The sequence below is a fragment of the Saimiri boliviensis genome, chromosome 3, assembly GCF_048565385.1.
Source record: "Saimiri boliviensis isolate mSaiBol1 chromosome 3, mSaiBol1.pri, whole genome shotgun sequence".
Lineage (NCBI taxonomy): Eukaryota > Metazoa > Chordata > Mammalia > Primates > Cebidae > Saimiri > Saimiri boliviensis.
In genome coordinates this window covers 180,767,441-180,792,126 of record NC_133451.1, presented here as the reverse complement: position 1 = coordinate 180,792,126, position 24,686 = coordinate 180,767,441, and the positions used below count along the sequence as shown (strand labels likewise).

The 24,686-nt window shown below is 37.5% G+C and overlaps 1 protein-coding gene and 1 pseudogene across 1 annotated transcript in view; one reads left to right on the top strand and one right to left on the bottom strand.

The window, feature by feature from the left end:
• Nucleotides 1-14,616, top strand: part of LOC101045676 (uncharacterized) — a 41,338-nt gene extending 26,722 nt beyond the window's left edge. Inside the window, 5 exon segments of the mRNA XM_074397011.1 lie at nt 2,076-2,202; nt 4,078-4,173; nt 12,575-13,853; nt 13,855-14,138; nt 14,141-14,616. Of these exon segments, the coding sequence (XP_074253112.1) occupies nt 2,076-2,202; nt 4,078-4,173; nt 12,575-13,853; nt 13,855-14,138; nt 14,141-14,262 (1,908 nt within the window). The 3' untranslated portion in view covers nt 14,263-14,616.
• LOC104650406 (mitochondrial pyruvate carrier 1 pseudogene) lies at nt 524-3,225 on the bottom strand (annotated as a pseudogene).
• Nucleotides 14,617-24,686: the final 10,070 nt, after the last annotated feature.

Here is a 24,686-nt window from a genome sequence, read left to right as displayed (position 1 = left end):
TCCCAGAGTGCTGGGATTACAGGCGTGAAGCCACCATGCCTGGCCACATTTAAGTCTTTAATTCATCTTGAGTAAATTTTTGTAGAAGATTTAAGGAAGAGGTCTAGTTTCAATTAACTGCATATGGCTAGTCAGTTTTTTCAGCAGTATTTATAGAAGAGAAAGTCCTTTTCCATTGCTTGTTTTTGTCAGGTTTGTTTAATATCAGATGGTTATAGAAGTGTGGTGTTATTTCTGAGGTCGCTTTTCTGTTTCATTGGTCTGTAAGTTTTTGTACCAGTACCATGTTGTTTTGGTTACTGTAGCCTTGTAGTATAGTTTGAAGTCAGGTAGTGTGGTGCTTTCATCTTTATTACTTTTGCTTGGGATTGTCATGGCTATACAGGCTCTTTTTTGGTTCCATATGAAATTTAAAGTACTTTTTTCCCCCTAATTTTGTGAAGAATACCAACGGTAGTTTGACAGGAATAGCATTGAATTCATAAATTACTTTGGGCAGTATGGCCACTATTCATTATGTTGATTCTGTCTTTCTTTTTTTCTTTTTTTTTTTTTGAGATGGTGTTTTCTCTTGTTGCCCAGGCTGGAGTGCAATGACATGAACTCAGCTCACTGAAACCTTCACCTCCTGTGTTCAAGCAATTCAAGCAATTCTCCTGCCTCAGCCTCCTGAGTAGCTGGTATTATAGGCATGCACCGCCACACCCAGCTAATTTTTTAATTTTTTAGTAGAGACAGGATTTCTCTATGTTGGTCAAGCAGGTCTTAAACTCCTGACCTTAGGTGATCCAACTGCCTCTGCCTCCCAAAGTACTTGGGATTACAGGTCTGAGCCTCCACACCTAGGCTGATGTTGATTCTTACTGTCCATGATGATGGAATGTTTTTCCATTTGATTATGTGCTGTTCTAATTCCTTGAGTAGTGGTTTGTAGTTCTCCTTGAAGAAGTCTTTCCCATTCCTTGTTAACTGTATTTCTAGGTATTTTATTCTTTTTGTGGTGATTGTAAAGGTCATGTAGGATTTGGCACTCGGATTCTTTATTGTTGCTTTATGGGAATGCTTGTGAGTTCTGTATTTTTAGTGGAGATGGGGTTTCACCATATTGGCCAGGATGGTCTTGATCTCTTGATCTCGTGATTTGCCAGCCTCGGCCTCCCAAAGTGCTCAGATTACAGGCGTGAGCCACCATGCCTGGCCAAACCAATGTTTCTTTATGATTAAGTTCAGACTATATTTATTTTTGAGAAGGCTGTGATGCTGCATCTTTCTGTGTGCCTCAGCATGTCATAGAAATTTGTCTTCATGCAGTTTATGTTAATAACCCACTTGGTTAATGAGCTTTCTGAGAGGTTTTTTTTTCTGTAGAGTTAATTATTTTTGTCTTCATTATTAAGTATCTTTATGCAGCTGATGTGGATAATCACTTCTAATCTGGCAGCTGTCCTTTCTTAGATTTCCTTTGCATTTATCTGTCTTTGGAAAATTAAAGTGCTCATCTTTGTTTACAGGCCACAAAAACTGAAAAACACACAGGCTCTTTCACTTACTGGATGTTTGACAAAATAGTTTTTTTGTGCCAAAAACATTGGCATTAGTGGTGAGCTTGTTAGAGATTCAGAAACTCAGATTTTATTCCAGATTTTCTGAAAAAATAATCGACATTAACATGATCTCCAGTTTATTGTACACATTAAAATTTAAGCAGTACTTTATAACTCAGTATGTCTTTTCCCTCTGAAAAATTTACACAGCTCATTCTGTATGATGTAAATGTAGCACTCAAAAATGTACATGTTAGTGTTTATGCCTTCAGTTTTGTACTTCATCATCTAGAAAAGTACCATCTACATTGTGATGCTGTGGATCTTAGGCCACTCTCTTTTCTCGGGCTTAGAGAATACATTAGAGAATATTTCTGCGTTGAAAGTTATTTATTAGATATTTTCAGTCACGTGTGTAAGTAAGAACCACTTCTCTTTATTCTTATTTTAACTTGAGTCAAATTAGAAGTTCTGCTCCTGACCACTTGGTAAATATATATGTGTATGTGTGTGTGTTTGTGTGTTTTTCAGGGAGTGTTGACATTTAGGGATGTGGCCATAGAATTCTGCCTGGAGGAGTGGCAATGCCTGGACACTGCACAACAGAATTTATATAGGAATGTGATGTTAGAGAACTACAGAAACCTGGTCTTTCTGGGTGAGCATAACTTCAATACACAATTTCTTAATACACCCTGTAAGATTGATTGATTGATTGATTGATTGTAGAATGGTTTTTGGTTTATGCTTTCAGATCTGTCAATTTTTTAAAACTTTTTTTTTTAAACAAATATTTAAATCTTTTATTGCCATTAAGTTACAGCATCTCAATATACACACTGCATGGAAATACACAGATAACATTTTTAAACAGTGGGGACAAGATTCTAGGTATGTGGCCAGCTGTCGGTTGTCTTGTGGTCATTAACGACAATGTCAAGAAGTAGGAGTACTTAAGTACTAGTAGTTATAAATTTTGTTCTCTTCAGTTTTTCATTATGTAAATTCTAATAGATAATATACATGTTACTGCAGATAAAACCATCATCAGAAATTATTAAATTGCATATTTTGAGCTACTCTTTATGGAAAGAAGTAAAATATTTAGTACTTGTAAGGCAGCAGAGAGTTGGTTAAGAGACTCTCAGCTATTTCTATAAAAATAGAATGGCTAATAAAAATAGCATTCAGCATATTTTCCTTAGTGAGGCTATTCATAGTGAAATCTGTGACTCAGCAGCAGCTGGCAGTGGTGTCCTTCAAGAGCTTGCTCTTCATTTTCCATTGTTATGCAGATGCCTTTTTACGCATCTCATGTTTGATAAGCCGCCCTCCCTGGATGAGCTGGGCTGCTGCATTTGTTGCGTGGCGTGCAAAGAGAAGCCAGTTCCGAGGCTGTACCTTGTAGGCAGATCTCATGAATGTCAAAGAATAGCGACAGAGGGCAAATGTCATCCGCCCGCTGATAATCTCTGGAGACCTTTTCATGTCATTGATGGCAGCAATGGGAAGACCTCAGTTGGCTACTGGGCCCCAGAAGTGCGTACTCATGAGGTAGTCCCGGAAATCCTTGCTTCGGACAGAGTCGGCCGCTTGCCGCACCAGCGCGCCAGCCATGGTTTTACCGGACACCAGAGCCCAAGTCCACCCTGCCGCTTCCCGCAGCGGAACACTCAGACCAAAGCCGCGGCGCCGGCCGAGGGCGCCCTAGCCCCGTGGGCCCCCCCATTTTTTTTTTTTTTTTGAGACGGAGTTTCGCTCTTGTTACCCAGGCTGGAGTGCAATGGCGCGATCTCGGCTCACCGCAACCTCCGCCTCCTGGGTTCAGGCAATTCTCCTGCCTCAGCCTCCTGAGTAGCTGGGATTACAGGCACGCGCCACCATGCCCAGCTAATTTTTTGTATTTTTAGTAGAGACGGGGTTTCACCATGTTGACCAGGATGATCTCGATCTCTTGACCTCATGATCCCCCCGCCTCAGCCTCCCAAAGTGATGGGATTACAGGCTTGAGCCACCGCGCCCGGTCCTCCCCCCGCTCCCCCCCCTTTTTTTTAAGACGGGGTTTCACCACGTTGGTCAGGCTGGTCTTAAACTCCCAACCTCAGGTGATCCGCCCGCCTTGTCCTCCAAAGTGCTTGGATTACAGGCGTGAGCCACCACGTGCAGCCTAAACTTTATTTATATAAAAAAGAATTTTAGGATGTTTAATTTTGACCTGAAGTTTCCACATTCCTGAGCTGATCCGTGTCCTTCACTCTAGATTAGTGTTAATTGTAGAAATTCAGTGGCATAGCATACTGTCGCCCAAATCTTAAAATCTAATTGCCACTACTGATTGTTGATTTAGTGGTACCAGGTAGTGAAATCAAGAACTTACACAATTAAAATATTTCCCAAATATTTAAAATTTGTTGTTATAAATTAGTATTTTAGAATTTACTAGAGTATTCTTTTGCATTCTTTTCACTGAGCACACTGCTAAGTTGGTAATTGGAGAATATAAGCAAGATTTATGTAATTTTAAATAAAACAGGTATTGCTGCCTTTAAGCCAGACCTGATCACCTGTCTGGAGCAAGGAGAAGAGCCTTGGAATGTGAGGAGACATGAGATGGTAGCCGGACTCCCAGGTAGGCGCGAGTGCCAGTGAGTAGAACAGACGACACAGATGAGCTGTCCAAAGTAGGAAAAAAGCCAGTCCTTGAAATGAGTTGGAACTTTGTGTTCCAAAGGAAGTAGTTTCTGGAAAGCCTGTTTGTTTTTTTTTTTAAATTTTGCTCTCACATAGAAACTCTTCTGTCTTATCTTTTTAAAATCTCTGAAAATTTTAGTTTCCCTTCAGTGACGTTTCTTCGAGTTTACAGTGCCAGCCAAAGTCCTCTTCGTGGCATGTAAGAGGCTGCAAAATTTCACTGCTTTTTTATTGTTTTTCAGAACACGCTGATATCTGCGTGACATTGAGAAACTGCATGTTAAACTGTTTTTTAAGTTCTTTTTTACATTACATCTAAAATAGGTGGGAATAGTGGTTTCTTTTCCATTGTTTTTATTACTTAGTTTTCTGCATGTACATTTTGTCTTCTATAGTCTTGAATTATAGTTGGAAATTATAAAGTATGGTGCTCTTCCGCTTTGTTCTTTTTTTAATGATTGCTTTGGCTATTCAAAGTCTTTTGTAGTTCTACGTGAATTTTAGAACTGTATTTTCTATTACTGTAAAAACTACTGGAGGCCGGGTGTGGCGGCTCACGCCTGTAATGCAAGCACTTTGGAGGCCAAGGTGGGTGGATCACCTGAGGTCGGGAGTTCAAGACCAGCCTGACCAGCATGGTGAAACCCCATCTTTATTAAAAAAAAAAAATGGAATTCTGATAGGGAGTTTATTGAATCTAGAGATCACTATGGATAATATGGCACTTTAACAATTTTCTTTCAATCAATAGACATGAAATGTTTTTAAATTTATTTTTGTTGTTTCAATTTTTTTATTGATGTATCCTTTATTTCAAAGTAAGCCTGTCTTATGAAAACAGCGTTCCTCAGTCTTGGGCATTAGCAGTTTTACAGCTCCTTCCCTGGATCTCAAAGCTCTCTTAAGGGCACTTATTTTTTAGATGGGGTCTTGCTACATAATCCAGGCTGGTCTTGAAATTATGGCCTGAAGCAGTTCTCTGACGTAATGTACCATGTAGCTGTCATTACAGGTTTGAGCCATGATTTCTGTTTCTCTTGTAAAGGCATTTTTGTTGGGGATGGCTTATGAATTTTCTTGCTGTCAGAAAATAGGCAAATAGGACACGTTTTATTTTCCCATCTTAGTGATGTCACTGTACCTTTTTACTTTTTATTTTCTATTTTGATTTTGTCTGTAATTTTAGATTTAGACATTTAGAACAATGTACTAGAACTTACATTTTATGCCTGAAGTGAATTAGATAATTAGTAGGCAGGCGAAGAAAGATGATAGGTTTTGTTTTTTTTTTTGAGACAGTCACTTTGTTACCCAGGCTGGAGTGCAATGGCGCGATCTTGGCTCACCGCAACCTCCGTCTCCTGGGTTCAGGCAATTCTCCTGCCTCAGCCTCCTGAGTAGCTGGGATTACAGGCACGCGCCACCATGCCCAGCTAATTTTTTATATTTTTAGTAGAGACGGGGTTTCACCATGTTGACCAGAATGGTCTCGATCTCTTGACCTCGTGATCCACCTGCCTCAGCCTCCCAAAGTGCTGGGATTACAGGCTTGAGCCACCGTGCCTGGCCTAGATGATAGGATTTTTACTCACTTTTGTCAGCCTGTATCTAAAATATAACATAATTTTTTCTTTATTTAGCAATATATGGCTATTCTTTGCTTATAAAGTTGGATTACATAGTTTTAGTTTGAGAATAGTATATATTTAAAACTTAAAAATTATCTCATTTATTAAAATGCTTATTTATCATGTTTGTCATTAGAGTCTTCTGTTTATGATTATACTGCATTTTATCTGAAACTTTACTACATTACAGTGTATGCCAGTGATTCAAAATAGCTACCTTCAATGAGTACACAGTTACAGTAAACTATTACAGTTACCTACACAAATTCGTTGTTAATGCTACATTGATGTTGCATACCAGATTTTATGAGTAAACATTAATTGTTCTGTAGTTTCATATTAGTGAGTTTTTTCAGTGTACGTTTCTTAACATAAGTTTGTTGTGTTTTTTGATTTTATAATTTTAGATGGTTTGCAATTCTGTTTACACACGTAAGTTGGTGTGGGGTTTCATTAAGAGATAAATTAGCCATATGTCTATTACAGTCTGATTATATATGTGCGTGTTTTTATTTATAAATATGTCCCCAATTTTGGTTATGGTTAATCTTGTATTTATGTTTTCTTAGCTGGTTTTTCATGGTGGCTTTATCTTGTCTAAGTAGTCATGAAAATAGTGTTATTTTCGCCTTGTGCTTAATAAAAAATATATATTTTCTTTGTGTGAGAGAAACAGTTTTGTGACTTGGAGGTAATTTTTGAAAACATTAATAGCTCTGTAAAATTTACCATCTTAAATATATTTAAGTGTACTTTTCATGGCCAGTCATGGTGGTGGTTTACACCTGTAATTCCCGGATTTGTGGAGGCCAAGGCTGGAAGACTTCTTGAGTCCAAAACCTTGAGAACAGCCTGGGAGACATATGGAGACTTCATTTCTATAAAACATTTTAAAAACTAGCCAGACATAGTAGTGTGATTCTATCTACTTGGGAGATTGAGAAGGGAGGATTACTTGAACCTTGAAGTTTGAGGCTGCAGTGAGCCATAATTGTACCATGCACTCCAGCTTCGGTGACAGAGTAGTAAGACCATGACTCAAAATCACTGTACATTGCAGGCATGTTAGGTATATTTGCATTGTTTTATTAAAGATTTCTAAAAATTTTATACTATACGTTAAACAACTGGCACTTATTTTCCATTTCCTGGTACTTTTCAAACATGTTTGTGGCTGGCTCATTTTATTTTGCATAATACCATCAAAATATACCTTTACAGTTAGAATATTTCCTGTGTTTTTGCAAACTGAGTAAATACTTTGGTATTTTTATATTTCAAATTATATTTATTGAACGATTTGGTGACAGAAATTTGCATTCCTTTTACCTATTGGCTTTCAGTAACAATACTAAAATAATTATTGGTGTCCAGATGACTTCATATAACCATATATGTGAGAGTTATGTGCTGCATTCTATTGCATTCAAGTTTTTTTTTTTTTTAATTTTGAGATGCAGTCTCACTCTGTCACCCAGGCTGGAGTGCAGTGGCACAATCTTGGCTCACTACAACATGAGTCTACTTTCTTTTTTTTGTTTTTGAGATGAAGTCCTGCTCTGTCAGCCAGTCTGGAGTGCAATCGCATGATCTCAGCTCACTGCAATCTCTGCCTCCTGGGTTGAAGTGATTCTTCTGCCTCAGCTTCCTGAGCTGCTGGGACTACAGGCACACGCCACCATGCCCAGCTATTTTTTAACTTTTATTTTTAGTAGAAATGGGGTTTCACCATGTTGGCCAGGCTGGACTCAAACTCCTGACTTCATGATCTACTCCCCTCAACCTCCCAAAGTGCTGGGATTACAGGTGTGAGCCACCACACCCGGCCTACTTGTTTACTTTTATACTCATACCAAATTGCTTTAATTCTGTAGCTTTGTAATTTGTTTTGAAATCAGAAACTGTAATGCCCTCAACATTGTTTGGTTTTGTTTTCAATATTTTGGGCTACTTTATTGTCTTTCGAGATTCTATATACTCGGGATTGTTGTTTCTATTTTGTAAAAAAATCCATTGAGAAATTTGAAAAACTTTGCATTAAATCTGTAGATTGCATTGAGAAGGGTGAACATCATTACAGTATTCCCTTTTCCAGCCTTTCAGAAGGGCATCCTCAAGACAAGAGTGTGTTGTTTTTGTGAATTTTTTAGTTTTTATTTTATTTAATTGGATACTCATTTCATTTTGATGATAGAAAGTCATTTATAAAATACCAGTTTTTAAAAGTTTGGTAAGACTTTCTCTTTGGCCTAAGAGGTGTTCAATGAAGGAAAATGTTGTATTAGCTATTGAAAACCATGTGTATCCTGATGTTAAGGAGTGTTTTCTATACCTCTGTTACAAATAATTGTCTTATAATAACTGTAATTCTTCTATTTCCTTACTAATATTCTCATTTTTTATTACAAAAAGTGGAGTATTGAAATATCCTACTACAATTATGTTGCTATTTCTTTATCTTATTCTGTCAGTATTTGCTTTATATGTTTAAAGCCCTAATGTGATATATTTGTATACATGTGTATACAAATTTGTCATAGGTTTCCAGTGAATAAATCTATACTTTTTTTTTTTTTTTTTTTTTTTTTGAGACGGGGTTTCGCTCTTGTTACCCAGGCTGGAGGGCAATGGCACGATCTCGGCTCACTGCAACCTCCACCTCCTGGGTTCAAGCAATTCTCCCGCCTCAGCCTCCCTAGTAGCTGGGACTACAGGCCTGCGCCACCATGCCCAGCTAATTTTTGTATTTTTAGTAGAGACGGGGTTTCACCATGTTGACCAGGATGGTCTCGATCTTTTGACCTCGTGATCCACCCGCCTCGGCCTTCCAAAGTGCTGGGATTACAGGTGTGAGCCACCACGCCCGGCCTCTTTTTTTTTTTTTTTTAAATACATACAGAGTTTCACTGTGTTGCCCAGGCTGAAGTGCAGTGGTGTGATCTCCACTCACTGTAACCTCTGCCTTTTGGGTTCAAACAATTCTCCTTCCTCAGCCTTCCAGAAAGCTAGGATTATAGGTACCTACCAGCATGCCTGGCTAATTTTTCTGATTTTAGTAGAGACAGGGTGTCACCATGTTGGCCAGACCAGTCTCAAACTCCTGACCTCAAGTGATCTGCCTGCCTCAGCCTCCCGAAGTGTTGGGATTACACATGTGAGCCACTGTGCCTGGCCTAAATCCGTAAGTTTTAGTGTCTTTTTTTGTCTCCTTGGAGATTTGACTTGAAGTATATTTTTGACTTAAGATAAACCTTGTATGGTATTTTAATTTTTTCTGCTCTCATTTGATCCATACTTGCATGAAATGTCTACTTCCATCTTACCCCTTTCAGTTTTTTTTATCACTAGATCTCAACTGACTTTTGTAGAGAAAAAAAGTTGGACCTTGGTTTTCAATTATTATTTTTTTTTTTTTGAGATGGAGTCTTGCACTGCTGCTGGGTTGGAGTGCAGTGATTCGATCTCAGTTTACTGCAGCCTCCGCCTCCCTGGTTGAAGCGATTCTCCTGCCTCAGCCTCCTGAGTATCTGGGACTGCAGGCCTGCACCATCGTGTCCAGCTAATTTTTGTATTTTTAGTAGAGATGGAGTTTCACCATGTTGGTCAGGATAGTCTTGATCTGTTGACCTTGTGATCAGCCCGCCTCAGCCTTCCAAAGTGTTGGGATTACAGGTCTGAACTACCATGCATAGCCTGGTCTTTAAATTTTTAATAAATTTATTTATTGAATGTACTTTATTTGAAAGCTATATATATATATGTAATAAAAGCAAAATATGTACTGTTAGGTTTTTAATTATTTGATTCTTTCATCTTTGTTTCTCATTTCCTCTCTTTTTTTGTGTCTTCAGATTTTACATTGATATGCTTTTACTTACTTCGAATTCACTTTTGTGTATGTATACACAAAGATTTTTTTTTTTTTTTGGTACCTTGGGGGTTACATAAAACCTGTAAGAAACAACATTTTTAATTTGGTACAAAATAAACTAAAGTTGAATAAAAAAATTTTTCTCATAACATCTGCCCTGAAATTTGTCACTGATGTTTCTAATTTTGTTTTTTTTTTTTTTTTTTTTTTTTTTTTTGAGACGGAGTTTCGCTCTTGTTACCCAGGCTGGAGTGCAATGGCGCGATCTCGGCTCACCGCAACCTCTGCCTCCTGGGTTCAGGCAATTCTCCTGCCTCAGCCTCCTGAGTAGCTGGGATTATAGGCACGCGCCACCATGCCCAGCTAATTTTTTTTTTTTTTTTTTGTATTTTTAGTAGAGACGGGGTTTCACCATGTTGACCAGGTTGGTCTCGATCTTTCGACCTTGTGATCCACCCGCCTTGGCCTCCCAAAGTGCTGGGATTACAGGCTTGAGCCACCGCGCCCGGCCTCTAATTATGTTTTTACATTGAATATTCATTATCAGATCTTTGCAATTTCTGTGCCTTTATTTTTTCAAATATTAGATAATAATTTACAGTTATTTCTGCATTATTATGGTATTCTGTTTTTGTGCATGTGCATATCTTTCCCAGAAAATAATGTAATTTTATGTTTTTTTTTCTTGAATTTTTTGATTTTCAGTTTAAGAAAGTGTTTTCAGCATCTTTTATATGTACAGCATATGCAGTGCCAATATATTTTTTGGAATTCCGTTATTTCAAACATCCCCCACCCCCAACCCCCTGCGTCTCACTCTGTTGTCAGGCTGGAGTGCAGCGTTGCAATCTCAGCTTACTGCATTTGCCTTCTGGGTTCAAGCGATTCTCCTGTCTTAGCCTATGGGGTAGGTGGAACTACAGGCACGCCCCGCTAAGTTTTCTGTTTTAGTAAAGATAGGGTTTCGCTGTGTTGGCCAGGCTGGTCTTTTGGCAGGACAGCTTTGTTGATGGTTATTATTCTCCCTTGATAGCCTTCCCCCACCCCAGCCCCACCAGAACGTTAACTGTGTCACATGGTTTCTTTCTGGCCTGTAAAATTTTTGTTGATAATTTACTGGTTATATCTTTACACTGTGTTTGTAAATGACACATTACTTTTATCTTGCAGCTTCCAAGACCTTTTTCTTGTCTGTGATTTTTGAAAATGTGCTTATATATATATATTTTTTTTAAATAAATATTTTTGCATGTATCCCATTTGTTTGTTGAACCTCTTCACTTTTATGTCTTTTCTTTTTTACTTTTGGGATTTTTCTGTTACTGATCTTTAAATTTTTTACCCCCAAAATTAAAAAAAATATTTTAGATATTTTTGTTTTTATTCTTTTTTTGGTTTTCTATAGCAGTCTGTGTTCCTATTTCACTCATTCAGTATTACTCAATTTATTATCAGTGTTTAAAGTTAATGCGTACACCTTTTTATGGTTTCTTTCTGGAAATTATATAACATTTTTGATAAAATAATATTGCCCTGTTTTGTACTCTTTGAGATTTGATTACTTAAAAAAAAGCTACCTCCCACAGTCTTTAAAATAAAGTTTTTTCTGACATAGTCTGAAAACAATTATCTTGGCTAGAGATTCTAGGAGTCTCTTAAACATGTTGTTAGAATGTGCCTTGTGTAAAATTTTCTAACACTATGTTTGTAAATGACACATTACTTTTACCTTGCAGCTTCCAAGACTTTCTTCTTGTCTGTGATTTTTAAAAATTTTTAGTTAAAGGAGTTGATTCATATTTCTCCTTCTTCTTTTCCTTTTTTCCTTTCTTTTTCTTTTCTCTTTCTTTCTTTCTTTCTTTTCTTTCTTTCTTTCTCTTTTCTTTCTTTCTTTCTCTTTCTTTGTTTCTTTGTTTCTTTTCTTTTCCTTTCCTTTCCTTTCCTTTCCTCCCTCCCTCCCTCCCTCCCTCCCTCCCTTCCTTCCTTCCTTCCTTTTGTTGAGACAGAATTTCACTCCTGTCACTCAGGCTGGAGTGCAGTGAAATGGTCTTAGCTCACTGCAGCCTCTGCCTCCCAGGTTCAAGTGATTCTCCTGTCTCAGCCTCTCAAATAGCTGGGATTACAGGCATGTATCTCCATGCTCAGCTAATTTTGTATTTCTGGTAGAGACAGGGTTTTACCATGTTGTCCAGGGTGGTCTTAAACTCCTGACCTCAGGTCATCTCCCCACCTCAGCCTCCCAAAGTGCTAGTATTAAAGGTGTGAACCACCACATTCAGACAATTTATGTTTTTTTGGATAACCAATAATCACTGGCTACAATTGTTTGCTGTCTGTGATAACCACAGTCTCTGCTGCTGTAAACCTTGCCTTTTGTTTCAGCTGCCGTTTGAAAAAATACCACTATTTCAGAACTTTTTATGAGAGACAGGAACCAGTATCTGTAAAAGACCCTACCATCCAGAAATAAAGTTGTATATGGCAGTATTTTACTTCAGTTTTAAAAAAGAAATCAGGAGTTGGCAATTTATTTCAAGTCACTATGTTATATTGAGAAGCAGGAAGATCTGTGTTGGGTAAATGTAACAGACTTTTCTTCTATGTGGCTTTTTGCATTGGGCACACCAGGGGCATTACACACAGTTACTTTAATTTTTTACAAATGTAATTTGGTCTGTATGTTTTTGTTACATTTAAATGTCTGTGAAAAAAATACTTGCCTGTAATATTTTCCTATGCCGTCTTGTGATGTAGTTTGTATAATTTTATAGGTAAGATTTGTAAAATACATTCATCTGAGTCTAGTAAGTGTAGTAATTTGTTACTATTATTTCTTTCAGTTGTATGTTCTTATTTTGCCCAAGACCTTTGGCCAAAGCAGGGCATAAAAAATTGTTTCCAAAAAATATTGAGAAGATATAAAAGATGCGGACATGAAAATTTACAGTTAAGAAAATGTTGTCAAAGCATGGATGAGTGGAAGTTGCACAAAGAATGTTACAATGGACTTAACCAGTGTTCGACAACTACCCAGTGCAAAATATTTCAATGTAACAAATTTGTGAAAGTCTCTGATAAATTTTCAAATTCAAACAGACATAAGATAAGACAAACTGGAAAGAACCCTTTCAAATGTAAAGACTGTGAAAAGTCATTTTGCACGCTTTCACACTTAGCTCAACATAAAATAATTCATATTGGGGAAAGATGCTGCAAATTTAAAGAATGTGACAAAGCCTATAATGGGACCTCAAGCCGTTCTACCTGTAAAATAATTAATACTGAAACAAAACTCTACAACTTTGAAGGATGTGGGAAAACCTTTAAGCAATTTTCACACCTCAATAGACATAAGATCATTTATACTGGAGAGAAACCCTACAAACGTGAGTCATGTGGCAAAGCTTTTAACCAATCTACAAACCTTACTACACACAAGAGAATTCATACTGGAGAGAAACCCTACAAATGTAAAGACTGTGTCAAAGCTTTTAGCCAGTCCTCACAACTTACTAAACATAAGGGAATTCATTCTGGAGAGAAACCCTACAAATGTGAAAAATGTGGAAAAGCCTTTAAGCGATCCTCATACTGTACTGCACATAAGAGAATTCATACTGGAGAGAAACCCTACACATGTGAAAAGTGTGGCAAAGCTTTTATCCGATCTTCATACCTTACTATGCATCAAAGAATTCATACTGGAGAGAAACCCTACAAATGTGAGGAATGTGGCAAAGCTTTTACCCGGTCTGCATACCTCACTTCACATAAGAAAATTCATACTGGAGAGAAACCCTACAAATGTGAGGACTGTGGCAAGGCTTTTAACCAGTACTCAAACCTTAGTAGACATAAGGTAATTCATACTGGAGAGAAACCCTACAAATGTAAAGAATGTGGCAAATCTTATAACTGTTCCTCTACGCTTTCTAGACATAAGAAAATTCATACTGGAGAGAAACCCTACAAATGTGAAGAATGTGGCAAAGCTTTTAACCGGTCCTCAACCCTTACTACACATAACAGAATTCATACTGGTGAGAAACACTACAAATGTGAAGAATGTGGCAAAGCTTTTAACCGGTTGTCAACTCTTTGTAAACATAAGGTAATTCATAGGAGAGAAACACTACAAATATGAAGACTGTGGCAAAGGTTTTAGCCAGTCCTCAACCCTTACTACACATAAGATAATTCATACTGAAGAGAAATTCTACAAATACTAAGATTGTGGCAAGGACTTTATCTGGTTTTCACACCTTACTGCACATAAGAAAATGCATACTGGAGAGAAACCCTACAAAGGTGAAGAATGTGGCAAAGCTTTTATCCAATCCTCAACCCTTACTACACATAAGAGAATTCATACTGGAGAGAAACCCTACAAATGTAAAGAATGTGGTATAGCTTTAAGCAGTCCTCAAACCTTACTAGACATAAGATAATTCATAATGGAGAGAAACCCTACAAGTATAAAGAATGTGGCAAAGCTTTTAGTTCTCAATTCTTAGCAGACGTAAGATGATTCATACTGAAGAGAAACTCTGCAAACCCAAAAGTTGTGATAATGCTGTGACAACACTTCAGACATTTCCAAACATAAAAGAAACAGTGCTGGTGAGAAATCATGGAAGTGTGAGTAATGTGACAAAGCTTTTAAATGGTTGTCACAGTTGATTCCAGCTAAGATAATTCATACTGGAGAAAACCACAAGTATGAACAGTGTGGCAAAACTTTTAACAATGCTCATATCTTATTACACAGGAACACATATTTTAAATGTACAAATACAAAGAAAGTAAAAAAGTGGTTACTGTCTGTTCACAATCTTACTCTACATCAGAGAGTTTATACTTAATAAAAGCATTAAAAGTGTAATTTTCTCAAAAGATTCTTTAGAAAATGTAAGCCTTTAAAGTGCTGAAGAGGGCTTATTTTGAAGGCAGACATCACAAACATAAAGAGAGTTGTAGTAACTTTATTTGTAATGCAGATGATGATGTATTAGAGACAAGCCCTGAAGCTATTGCTCAAACTTTGTTCAACATTGGAGAATTTATATCCAACAAAATCCCTGCAAATATAATAAATTTGGAAAAAAAAGTAGAGCTAGGAAACTCCAGTGTTCATACTAAAATATATTTGTACAGATACAGTAAATAGAAAAAAAACACCATTTAATCCAAAATTAAGTCTATGTAAATATCAGATAATTTACATTAGAAATGTATAAGGTGTGCCAGGCATGGTGGTTCACACTTGCAGTCCCAGCCACTTGGAAGGCTGAGGTGGGTGGATCATGAGGTCAGGAGTTTTAGTCCAGCCTGGTCAATATGGTGAAACCCAATCTCTACTAAAAATAAAAAAATTAGGTGTGGTAGAATGTGCCTGTATTTCCCGCTACTTAGGAGGCTCAGGCAGAAGAATCACTTGAACCTGGGAGGTGGAGGTTGCAGTTAGCCAAGATTGCACCACTGCACTCCAGCCTGGGGAACAGAGTGAGACTCGGCCTCAAACCCCAAAAAACAAAAAACAAGAAATGTATAAGGCACTGACTGACACAGTAAATCAGAGTTCTGAGTTTAAAAAATAATCCAAAACTAGAGTTGGTAGAAAAATTATAACTTTAAAAAAAGTTTTTTTTTTTTTGGAGAATTATAATTACATTACAAGTATACTTAATTTTTGGAAAGATTACAACATTGTAATTAACTCTCAAATTACTTCATACTAATAATATTGTAATTTATCTCTTAAAGTACGTCATGCTAAAGAAATTAGTTTATTTTTATTTTTGAGACAGAGTCCTGCTCTGTCACCCAGGATGGAGTGCAGTGGCATGAACTCAGCTCATTGCAACTTCCACCTCCTGGGTTCCAGTGCTTCTCTTGCCTCAGCCTGCCAAGTATCTGGCATTACAGGCACATACCACCACTCTTGGCTGTGTTTTGTATTTTTAGTAGAGATGGGGTTTTGCCGTGTTGGCCAGTCTGGTCTCAAACTCATGACCTCAGGTGATCTGCCCAGCTCAGCCCCAAAAATGCTGAGATTACAGGTGCTAGCTACTGTACCTGACCCATCCTGTTTCTTTACCCTATTATATTTATACATGAAAACATGTGACTAATTGTTGCTGCATCAGAGATCTGAGAGATTGGCCAGGGACAGTGGCTCACACTTGTAATCTCAGCGGTTTGGGAGGCTGAAGTGGGTGGGCCACCTGAGCTTGGGAGTTCAAGGCCAGTCTCACTAACATGGAGAAACCCCATCTCTACTAAAGTACAAAATCTGCCAGGTGTGGTTGTGCATGCTTGTAATCCCAGTCAGTTGGGAGGCTGAGGCAAGAGAATCACTTGAACCTGGGAGGCAGAGGTTGCAGTGAACCAAGATCCCACCACTGTACTCCATCCTGGGCGACAGGAGTAAAACTCCATCTGAAAAAAAAAAAAAGATACGAGATTATTTTTTTGTAGGTGAGCATTTATGACGTCTTTTATGAAAGAGTAAGTACATTAAAATGTAAAATGCATGATGAAAATGTGAGTAAAAAGATGCTTTGTGGTTAACTTACAATATTGAGTGATGCATGAGGTAGATGTCCAGAGTAATATTCTTCTGCATTACATTGAGAGGCAAATATTTTTAATTTTAGCTAAAATTAAATTGTCCATGTGTGGTGGCTCACACCTGTAATCCCAGCACTTTGGGAGGCCAACGCAGGCAGATCAGGAGTTCAAGATCAGCCTGGTCACTATGGTGAAACCCCATCTCTACTAAAAATACAAAAATTAGGCTTGGTGGTGCACACTTGTAGTCCCAGCTACCGGGGAGGCTGAGGCAGGAGAAACACTTGAACCCAGGAAGCAGAGGTTGCAGTGAGCCAAGATCATGCCACTGCACTCCAGCCTGGACAAGAGAGTGAGAATACATCTTAAAAAAAAAATTAGGAACACTTTTTCACTGTTGGTGAGAGTGTAAATTAGTTCAACCATTGTGGAAGACAGTGTGGCAATTCCTCAAGGACCTAGAAATTCCATTTGACCCAGCAATCCCATTACTGGGTATATATCCAAAGGATTATAAATCGTTCTACTATAAGGGCACATGCACACGAATGTTCATTGCAGCACAGTTTACAATAGCAAAGACCTGGAACCAACCCAAATGCCCATCGATGATAGACTGGACAGGGAAAATGTGGCACATATACACCATGGAATATTATGCAGCCATCAAAAACGATGAGTTCGTGTCCTTTGTAGGGACATGGATGAATCTGGAAACCATCATTCTCAGCAAACTGACAAGAGCAGAAAATCAAACACCGCATGTTCTCTCTCATAGGCGGCTGTTGGACAATGAGAACACATGGACACAGGGAGGGGAGCACCACACACTGGGGTCTGTTGGGGGAAATAGGGGAGGGACAGTGGGGGGTGAGGAGTTGGGGAGAGATAGCATGGGAGAAATGGCAGATATAGGTGATGAGGAGGAAGGCAGCAAATCACACTGCCACGTGTGTACCTGTGCAACAATCTTGCATGTTCTTCACATGTACCCCCAAACCTAAACTGCAATAAAAAAATTTTTTTTCGATTGCTAAAAAGTTTTCTTAAAAAAAAGATGCACTCTTTGATTTTTTTAAATAATTACTTACACCTGTCCACTGCACCATTTGATTATATTCAAAACATCCTAACAGAGCCAAAATGCACTTCTGTCAATGCTCTATTTCACCATTAAGATAAATATAAGAGAAGAGGCCTTCAAGATGCATGTGTCTTGTTTAAACATTACAAGAAGCTTTCTTTTGTTTTTTTGCTTGACAACGAAATGATTTTTCATATAATCTAGTACAATAAAATAAATGGAAGTTAAAAATATTAAAATCAATTAGTAGTATATTACTTTACTAATTTTACTTTTATGAAACAAAATGTACAAGTTAAAAATTTTAGATTACATGTGAATATAATTTCTTAATTCAACCTTTTTTATATTTTAAATATTTCACATTCGATTAAATCTTATTATTCCACTTAACCTAGTCGCCTTTACTCAAGGGTGTAGGTAAAAAAGATGGTAAGAATACACTATTTGGTTAAATAATGGACTAACATCTTTTTCGCCAGTGACTTAAAACTGCAAAGAAATATTGTTCCTGTAGGTTATTTATTTATTTTTTGCCTTTAAATTTACTGTTAATTTTTTGGTCACATAATATTTATATTATGTATATCTATTATAAATACATACTCTGATAGAGACATCAATATATAATAATCACATTGGGTTAAATGAGATATCAGTCACCTAAAATTTATTTTTTTAATACAAAGGATTCAATTCTATAGTTTTAGTTATTTAAAAATATACAAGTAGATTGTTAGTACAGAGTCATTTTTGTAGTAATAAAATTATATACAATTATAAATAAAATTTACAAATAACTGAGTCCTGAATAAATACTTTTAAAAATCTCTTCTATATTCTTTTTTATTTGGCCTGTATGCTTGTAAACACACACAGACCTTTAGTTTTAAGTTACATAGAGTTAAATATACACATGTATTAGTGTGAATATAAATTTAAATTAGTGTAAATATAAATTAAGTGTAAGAAAATGATGAATTGTGTTTCAGTATGAGTTTGTAACTTCAGAATAAAATGTCAATATTGGTACAAGACAAGTCATTTTAATAAGGTATATATAATTTTTTGTTCTTCCTTTTTTTTTTTTTTTTTTTTTTGAGACAGAGTCTCGTTCTCTTGCACAGGCTATAGAGTGCAGTGGCACTATTTCGGCTGGATACAACCTCCGCCTTTCAGATACAAGCAATTTTTGTCTCATCCTTACTACCTGAGACTACAGATGCAGGCTACCGTGCCCTACTAAATTTGTATTTTTAGTACAGACAGGGTTTCACCATATTGACCATGCTAGTCTTGAACTCTTGACCTCAGGGGATCCACCTCCCTTAGCCTCCCAAAGTGCTGGGATTGCATGCATAAGCCACCATACGCAGCCAGGTGTCTATTTTTTTTTTTTTTTTATTCTTCAGCTTAGCAGATTTATTGTATAGATGTTACACCCGGCCGTAAGTAAACAAATAGTCTAGAATGTCACAGGTCCAGGGCAAAGAACCAACATGGGCAGTTTTGGTTATGAGTAAGGTAGATCTCAGAGGTGATCGGTAATTGGTGATCAGATGGTGATGAAGTTCTAGATCCACCGAGACAAGATGGTAGCATGCAGTCTCTCAACTTGTACCAGCTTCCCCAGCGTCTGTCATTCCATATCTCTGCTTCTGTGGCCTCCAGGGTACAACAAGCTAGCAGGTTACTTTGACCTCTGCCTCATCTTTTTCGCTTCAGCCTGCACATTTCGCTTCTTCCTCCACTTGGCTCTCATGGCACAGAGGTTTCCAAGAAAAAGGTGCTAAGGCTGAGATCAGGAGTCTAATTTTTTAGAAAACAAAAATTCTCAAAACTACTGAATGGGAATCTGTAATTTCTAATTTGTATTGAATCTGTTACTGTAATATCTTATGTTTCAGAATCTCACCATACAAATTACTGTTTTTACTTGTCTGGTACTCATCCTGCCAAACCCGTAACTTTGCTGTTTCTTATGTAAATTTTTTGTTTTATAGTTGATAAGTATTATGTGAGCTGCGCTTTGATTATAAGAATGACTAATGAAATTTAGTCATAGGCCAGGCATGGTGGCTCACATCTGTAATCCTCGCACTTTGGGAAGCCGAGGCAGGTGGATCACCTGAGGTCAGAAGTTGTAGATCAGCCTGGCTAAAATGGTGAAAACCCGTCTCTACTAAAAATACAAAAATTAGCTAGGCATTGTGGCTCACACCTGTAATTTTAGCAATTGGAGAGGCTGAGGCAAGAGAATAGCCTTAACCTGGGAGACAGAGGTTGCAGTGAGCCAAGACTGTGCCACTGCACTCCAGCCTGGGTGGCAAAGACTCTGTCTCAAAAAAAAAAAAAAAAAAAAAAAAAAAAAAAAAAACACACACACACACAAAATAATTTTAGCTGTAACTTCTAAATTAGTGAATTAAATTATATTTAGTTGGAACATTCCATTTTGTTCTTTTATTTGGAGAACCTTATGTAAGCCTACTTTTTGTAAGTAATTTTTTTTCACTTTGTATAATGGACATAAGTAAATTTATTAACTGGGCTAATTTGTTTAGGTAATAGGAAACTTCATAATTTGTGAGAATGTTTTTATTATGAATGTAGCAGTGCTTGCTGTGTAAAAGATGCTCCATAATAACTCATAAATATTTCTGTTAAAGTTTTTAACTTCAAGTCAGAGGTAGAAAATTTCAAAGGTAAAATAACATTGATTCTTCATGTGGAGAGGACTTTTTTTTCAGGCTGCAAGGCTGAATTTTGCTGAATTTTAAAAGAAATTCTGTTTTATCTCCTAATTATCTTAAATTTTGTTTGTCATTTTATGTCTGTTCCAGCCATGTATGCATCATGGCCCTTCTTTTTCTGTGTTATGGCTACAGTTCACCCCTACTTTCTTCATGCCATGTTATTTCACATGGCATTTTGTGGGTTTTTATAAGAACTTGGTATTTTTTTAATGCCCTGTAAAACTGGTTTCAACTGGAGAGTTTGCTTATCAATATAGCTTTCAGATGAGTTAATTAAAATAAAAGCACACACTGTCCACAGATGAGAGGATTAAATAAGTTAGCATGGCGCTTCATTGTTTGTAAAAAGAAAGTCTTACTAGATTCTTACCCAAAGTGTGACAAATGAAAAATCTGCTGGAAACCCAAAGTGTGAAAAATATAAAATTTGCTGGAAAATATGTCATAGGGCTGGGCGCGGTGGCTCAAGCCTGTAATCCCAGCACTTTGGGAGGCTGAGGTGGGTGGATCACGAGGTCAAGAGATCGAGACCATCCTGCTCAACATGGTGAAACCCCGTCTCTACTAAAAATACAAAAAATTAGCTGGGCATGGTGGCGCGTGCCTGTAATCCCAGCTACTCAGGAGGCTGAGGTTGCCTGAATCCAGGAGGCGGAGGTTGCGGTGAGCCGAGATCGCGCCATTGCACCCCAGCCTGGGTAACAAGAGCGAAACTCTGTCTCAAAAAAAAAAAAAAGAAAAAGAAAAGAAAATATGCCATAGAAATTAAAATGTAAAAGTTTGTGCTAAGTGAACCATATTAAATTAATTTTTTTAAAAAAATTAAGACAAAGTCTTGCTCTCTCACCCAGACTGGAATAATCTGGGCTCACTGCAGCCTGTGTCTCCCAGGTTCCAGAAATTCTTCTGCTTCAGCTTCCTGAGTACCTCTAAGTAGAGGCACCTGCCATCATGCCTGGCTAATTTTTATATTTTTGTAGAGACAGGGTTTCACCTTATTGGCCAGGCTGGTTTTGAACTCCTGACCTCAGGTGATCTGCCTGCGTCAACCTCCCAAACTGCTGGGATTACAGGTGTGCGCCACGATGCCTGGCCTAAATTTAATTTTTTGTAATACAGCATAACTCGCATTTCCTGGTAGAATTTTCTGTTTTTAAATGTGAATGTTAAAGGTTGCAAAACAATAAAATGACCTCTGCATATTTGGAATAATATATATTTTTTATATTGATATTCCAATGTTGAGGAATTTCTCTTATTTTTTAAAAAATTTTTTTGGTGGGTGAAGGTTAGTCTACAGGTTTTATTCTTAGACACCTAAGTGTAACCTCATTTTCTTTGGAAATCTTTTGGAAATTATGGCAGCTTTTAGATTAAAAGATGTTTTGTTATTTTTCATGCAAATCAGTTTACTGTGTTCACAGAGTGTCCAGTCACGGGACCATAAGTAACACTTGTCCTTTTGGTGTCTTTTATACCATTACCGTTAGCACCAGGAACTCCAAGTGCTTTAAGCTTAAAATAAAGGACTAAAGTACATTGGCTCCTTCCATGCACTGTGTTGGGTTTAAAACATGCTGTCAAATATCAAAGTTCCTATGGTTATGACTGACACATAATGAAAACAGCACAAAAACTATATTGTATACTATCCTGCCAAGTTTATGACAAAAACACAGATAATTATATGAAATACTGTTATCTTTTTGTAAGATTTTGAAAATATATTCTCTAGTGTGAAAGATAAAATGCGTATTTTTTCTATAAAACAACAATTACATGTGGCCAAATGCTTAGCTCTGGTAATTAATGCCTTATCTCAAATAGTTAACATTTTTATGGTGAGATCACATAACTGTCAGTATTTTTCACTGTCAGTATTTTTCAAGTGTAACACTGTCAAATGTAACAAATGCAATATTATAAACTACAGTCACAGTGCTGTGCATCTTGAACTTATTCTTCCTAATTAACTATAATTATGTAGTTTTGACAGACATCTTTCTAATTCCTCATTTTTTTCTAAATACCTTGGCATCTGATGGTCACCAGTTTGCTCTTTACATCAGTGAGACTAAGTTTTATAGAATTCATGTGTAAGTGAAATCATGACATACTAATATTTCTGTGACTGACTTATTTCATCTATGACTTATTTCACCTGAGGTCCTTCAGGTTAATGTAATTGGAAATAATAGAATTTTCTAAATATGAGTAGTATTCCATTGGGTATATATACCATAATGTCTTTATTTATTTATTAGATGTTGAACTGCTGACCATATAATTTGGCTGTTCTGAAGAGTGCTGGAAACAACATAGAAGTGTGAATATTTCTTTATTCTGATTTTTTTCAGAACATGTATCCCCTAGTGAAATCGTTGTATTATGTAATAGTTTAAGTTTTAAAATTTTTTTAGTAATCTCTATTTTGTTATTCATAATGGCTGTCCTCATTTACATTCAAACCAACAGTGTGAAAGCATTTTTAAAAATTCACATCTTTACCAGTCAACACTTTTTAAATTTTATTTATTTATTTTGAGACAGAGTTTTGCTCTGTCACCCAGGCTGGAGTGCAATGATGTGATCTTGGCTCACTGCAACCTCCACCTCCTGGGTTCAAGTGATTCTCCTGCCTCAACCTCCTGAGTAGCTGGGATAAGAAGTACCGGCCACCACACCCAACTAATTTTTTGTATTCTTATTAGAGATGAGGTTTCGCCATGTTGGCCAGGCTGGTTTCAAACTCCTCACTTCAGGTGATCCACCTGCCTTGTCCTCCCAAAGTGCTGGGATCACAGGCATGAGCCACTGCACCCAGCCCTTTTTTTTTTTTTTTTTAAATGTAAGTAATTCTAACAAGTTAGTTGAGATATTAATAGTTTTTCTTTTGCTTGCTTTCCCTAATAAGAATTGACATTGAGCATTTTAAAATATATGTTTGCCATATGTATGTATTTTCTGGAAAAAATGTGCTTCTTGCTCAGTTTTAAAAGTTACTTGATTTTGTTGTATAGTTATTTAAATTTCTTTTTTTTTTTTGAGACAGAGTTTCGCTCTTGTTACCCAGGCTGGAGTGCAATGGCGCGATCTTGGCTCACCGCAACCTCCGCCTCCTGGGTTCAGGCAATTCTCCTGCCTCAGCCTCCTGAGTAGCTGGGATTACAGGCACGCGCCACCATGCCCAGCTAATTTTTTGCATTTTAAGTAGAGACGGGGTTTCACCATGTTGACCAGGAAGGTCTCGATCTCTTGACCTCGTGATCCACCCGCCTCAGCCTCCCAAAGTGCTGGGATTACAGGCTTGAGCCACTGTGCCCGGCTAGTTATTTAAATTTCTTACATATTTTTGATATTAACCCCTTGTCCCATTTTTTAGTTATCCTGTTGATTGTGTCATATTCTGTGCAGCAGCATTTTAATTTGAAGTATTCTGACTTTTGTTTTTCCTTTTGTTATATAAAAAAGGCACTGCCCAATCAATGTTACAGGGCTTTCACTTGGAGGTTTTTTTTTTTTTTTTTTTTTTTGGTAGTAGTAGCAGCAGCAGTAGTAGTAGTAGTAGTAGTAGTAATTGTTGTTGTTTTAGAGTTTCAGGCCTCACATTTATGTGTCTGATTTATTTTGAGTGGATTGTTATATGTAGTGTGAGTTTAGGTTCTCCTTCCTGCATGTGGCCATAAAGTTTTCTTAACAGCATTTACTGTCTTTTCCCTAAGAAATTGTCACCTTTGCTGGGCGCAGTGGCTCACACCTGCAATCTCAGCACTTTGGGAGTCTGAGGCGGGTGGATCACCTGAAGTCAGGAGTTTGAGACCAGCCTGATGAACATGGAGAAACCCCGTCTCTATTAAAAAAAAAAAAGAAAAAAATTGTCACCTTTATTTAAAATTGGTTAGCTGTAATTACATGGTTATATTTCTGGTCCCTTTTTTTCTGCTTCATTGGCCGAGTGTCTGTTTTTATCCAATTACCATATTGGTTTTGTTACTATAGTTTTGTAGTATATTTCAAAGTCAGGTAGGGCAATAGCTTCATTTTTTTCTCTTTGATGGCTTTGGCTATTCAGGGTCTTTTGTGGTACCACATAAATTGTAGATGTATTAAAAAAAATTTTTTTTTGAGACAGAGTCTCACTCCGTTGCTAGGCTGCAGTGCAGTGGTGTAATCTTGGCTCACTGCAACCTTCACCTCCTGGGTTCAAGCAATTCTGCAGCCTCAGCCTCCTGAGTAACAGCCTCACCAGCCACCACACCCAGCTAGTTTTTTGTGTTTTTAGTAGAGATGGGGTTCACCATGTTGGCCAGAATGGTCTCAATCTCTTGACCTTGTGATTCGCCCACCTCAGCCTCCCAAAGTACTGGGATTACAGGTGGAAGCCACTGCACCTGGCCTGCTTTTAGGAATTTTTATTGGAGGGTGCGGTGGCTCGTGCCTGTAATCCCAGCACTTTGGGAGGCTGAGGGGGGCGGATCACAAGTCACAACATGATGAAACCCCGTCTCTACTAAACGCAAAAAATTAGCTGGGCATGGTGGC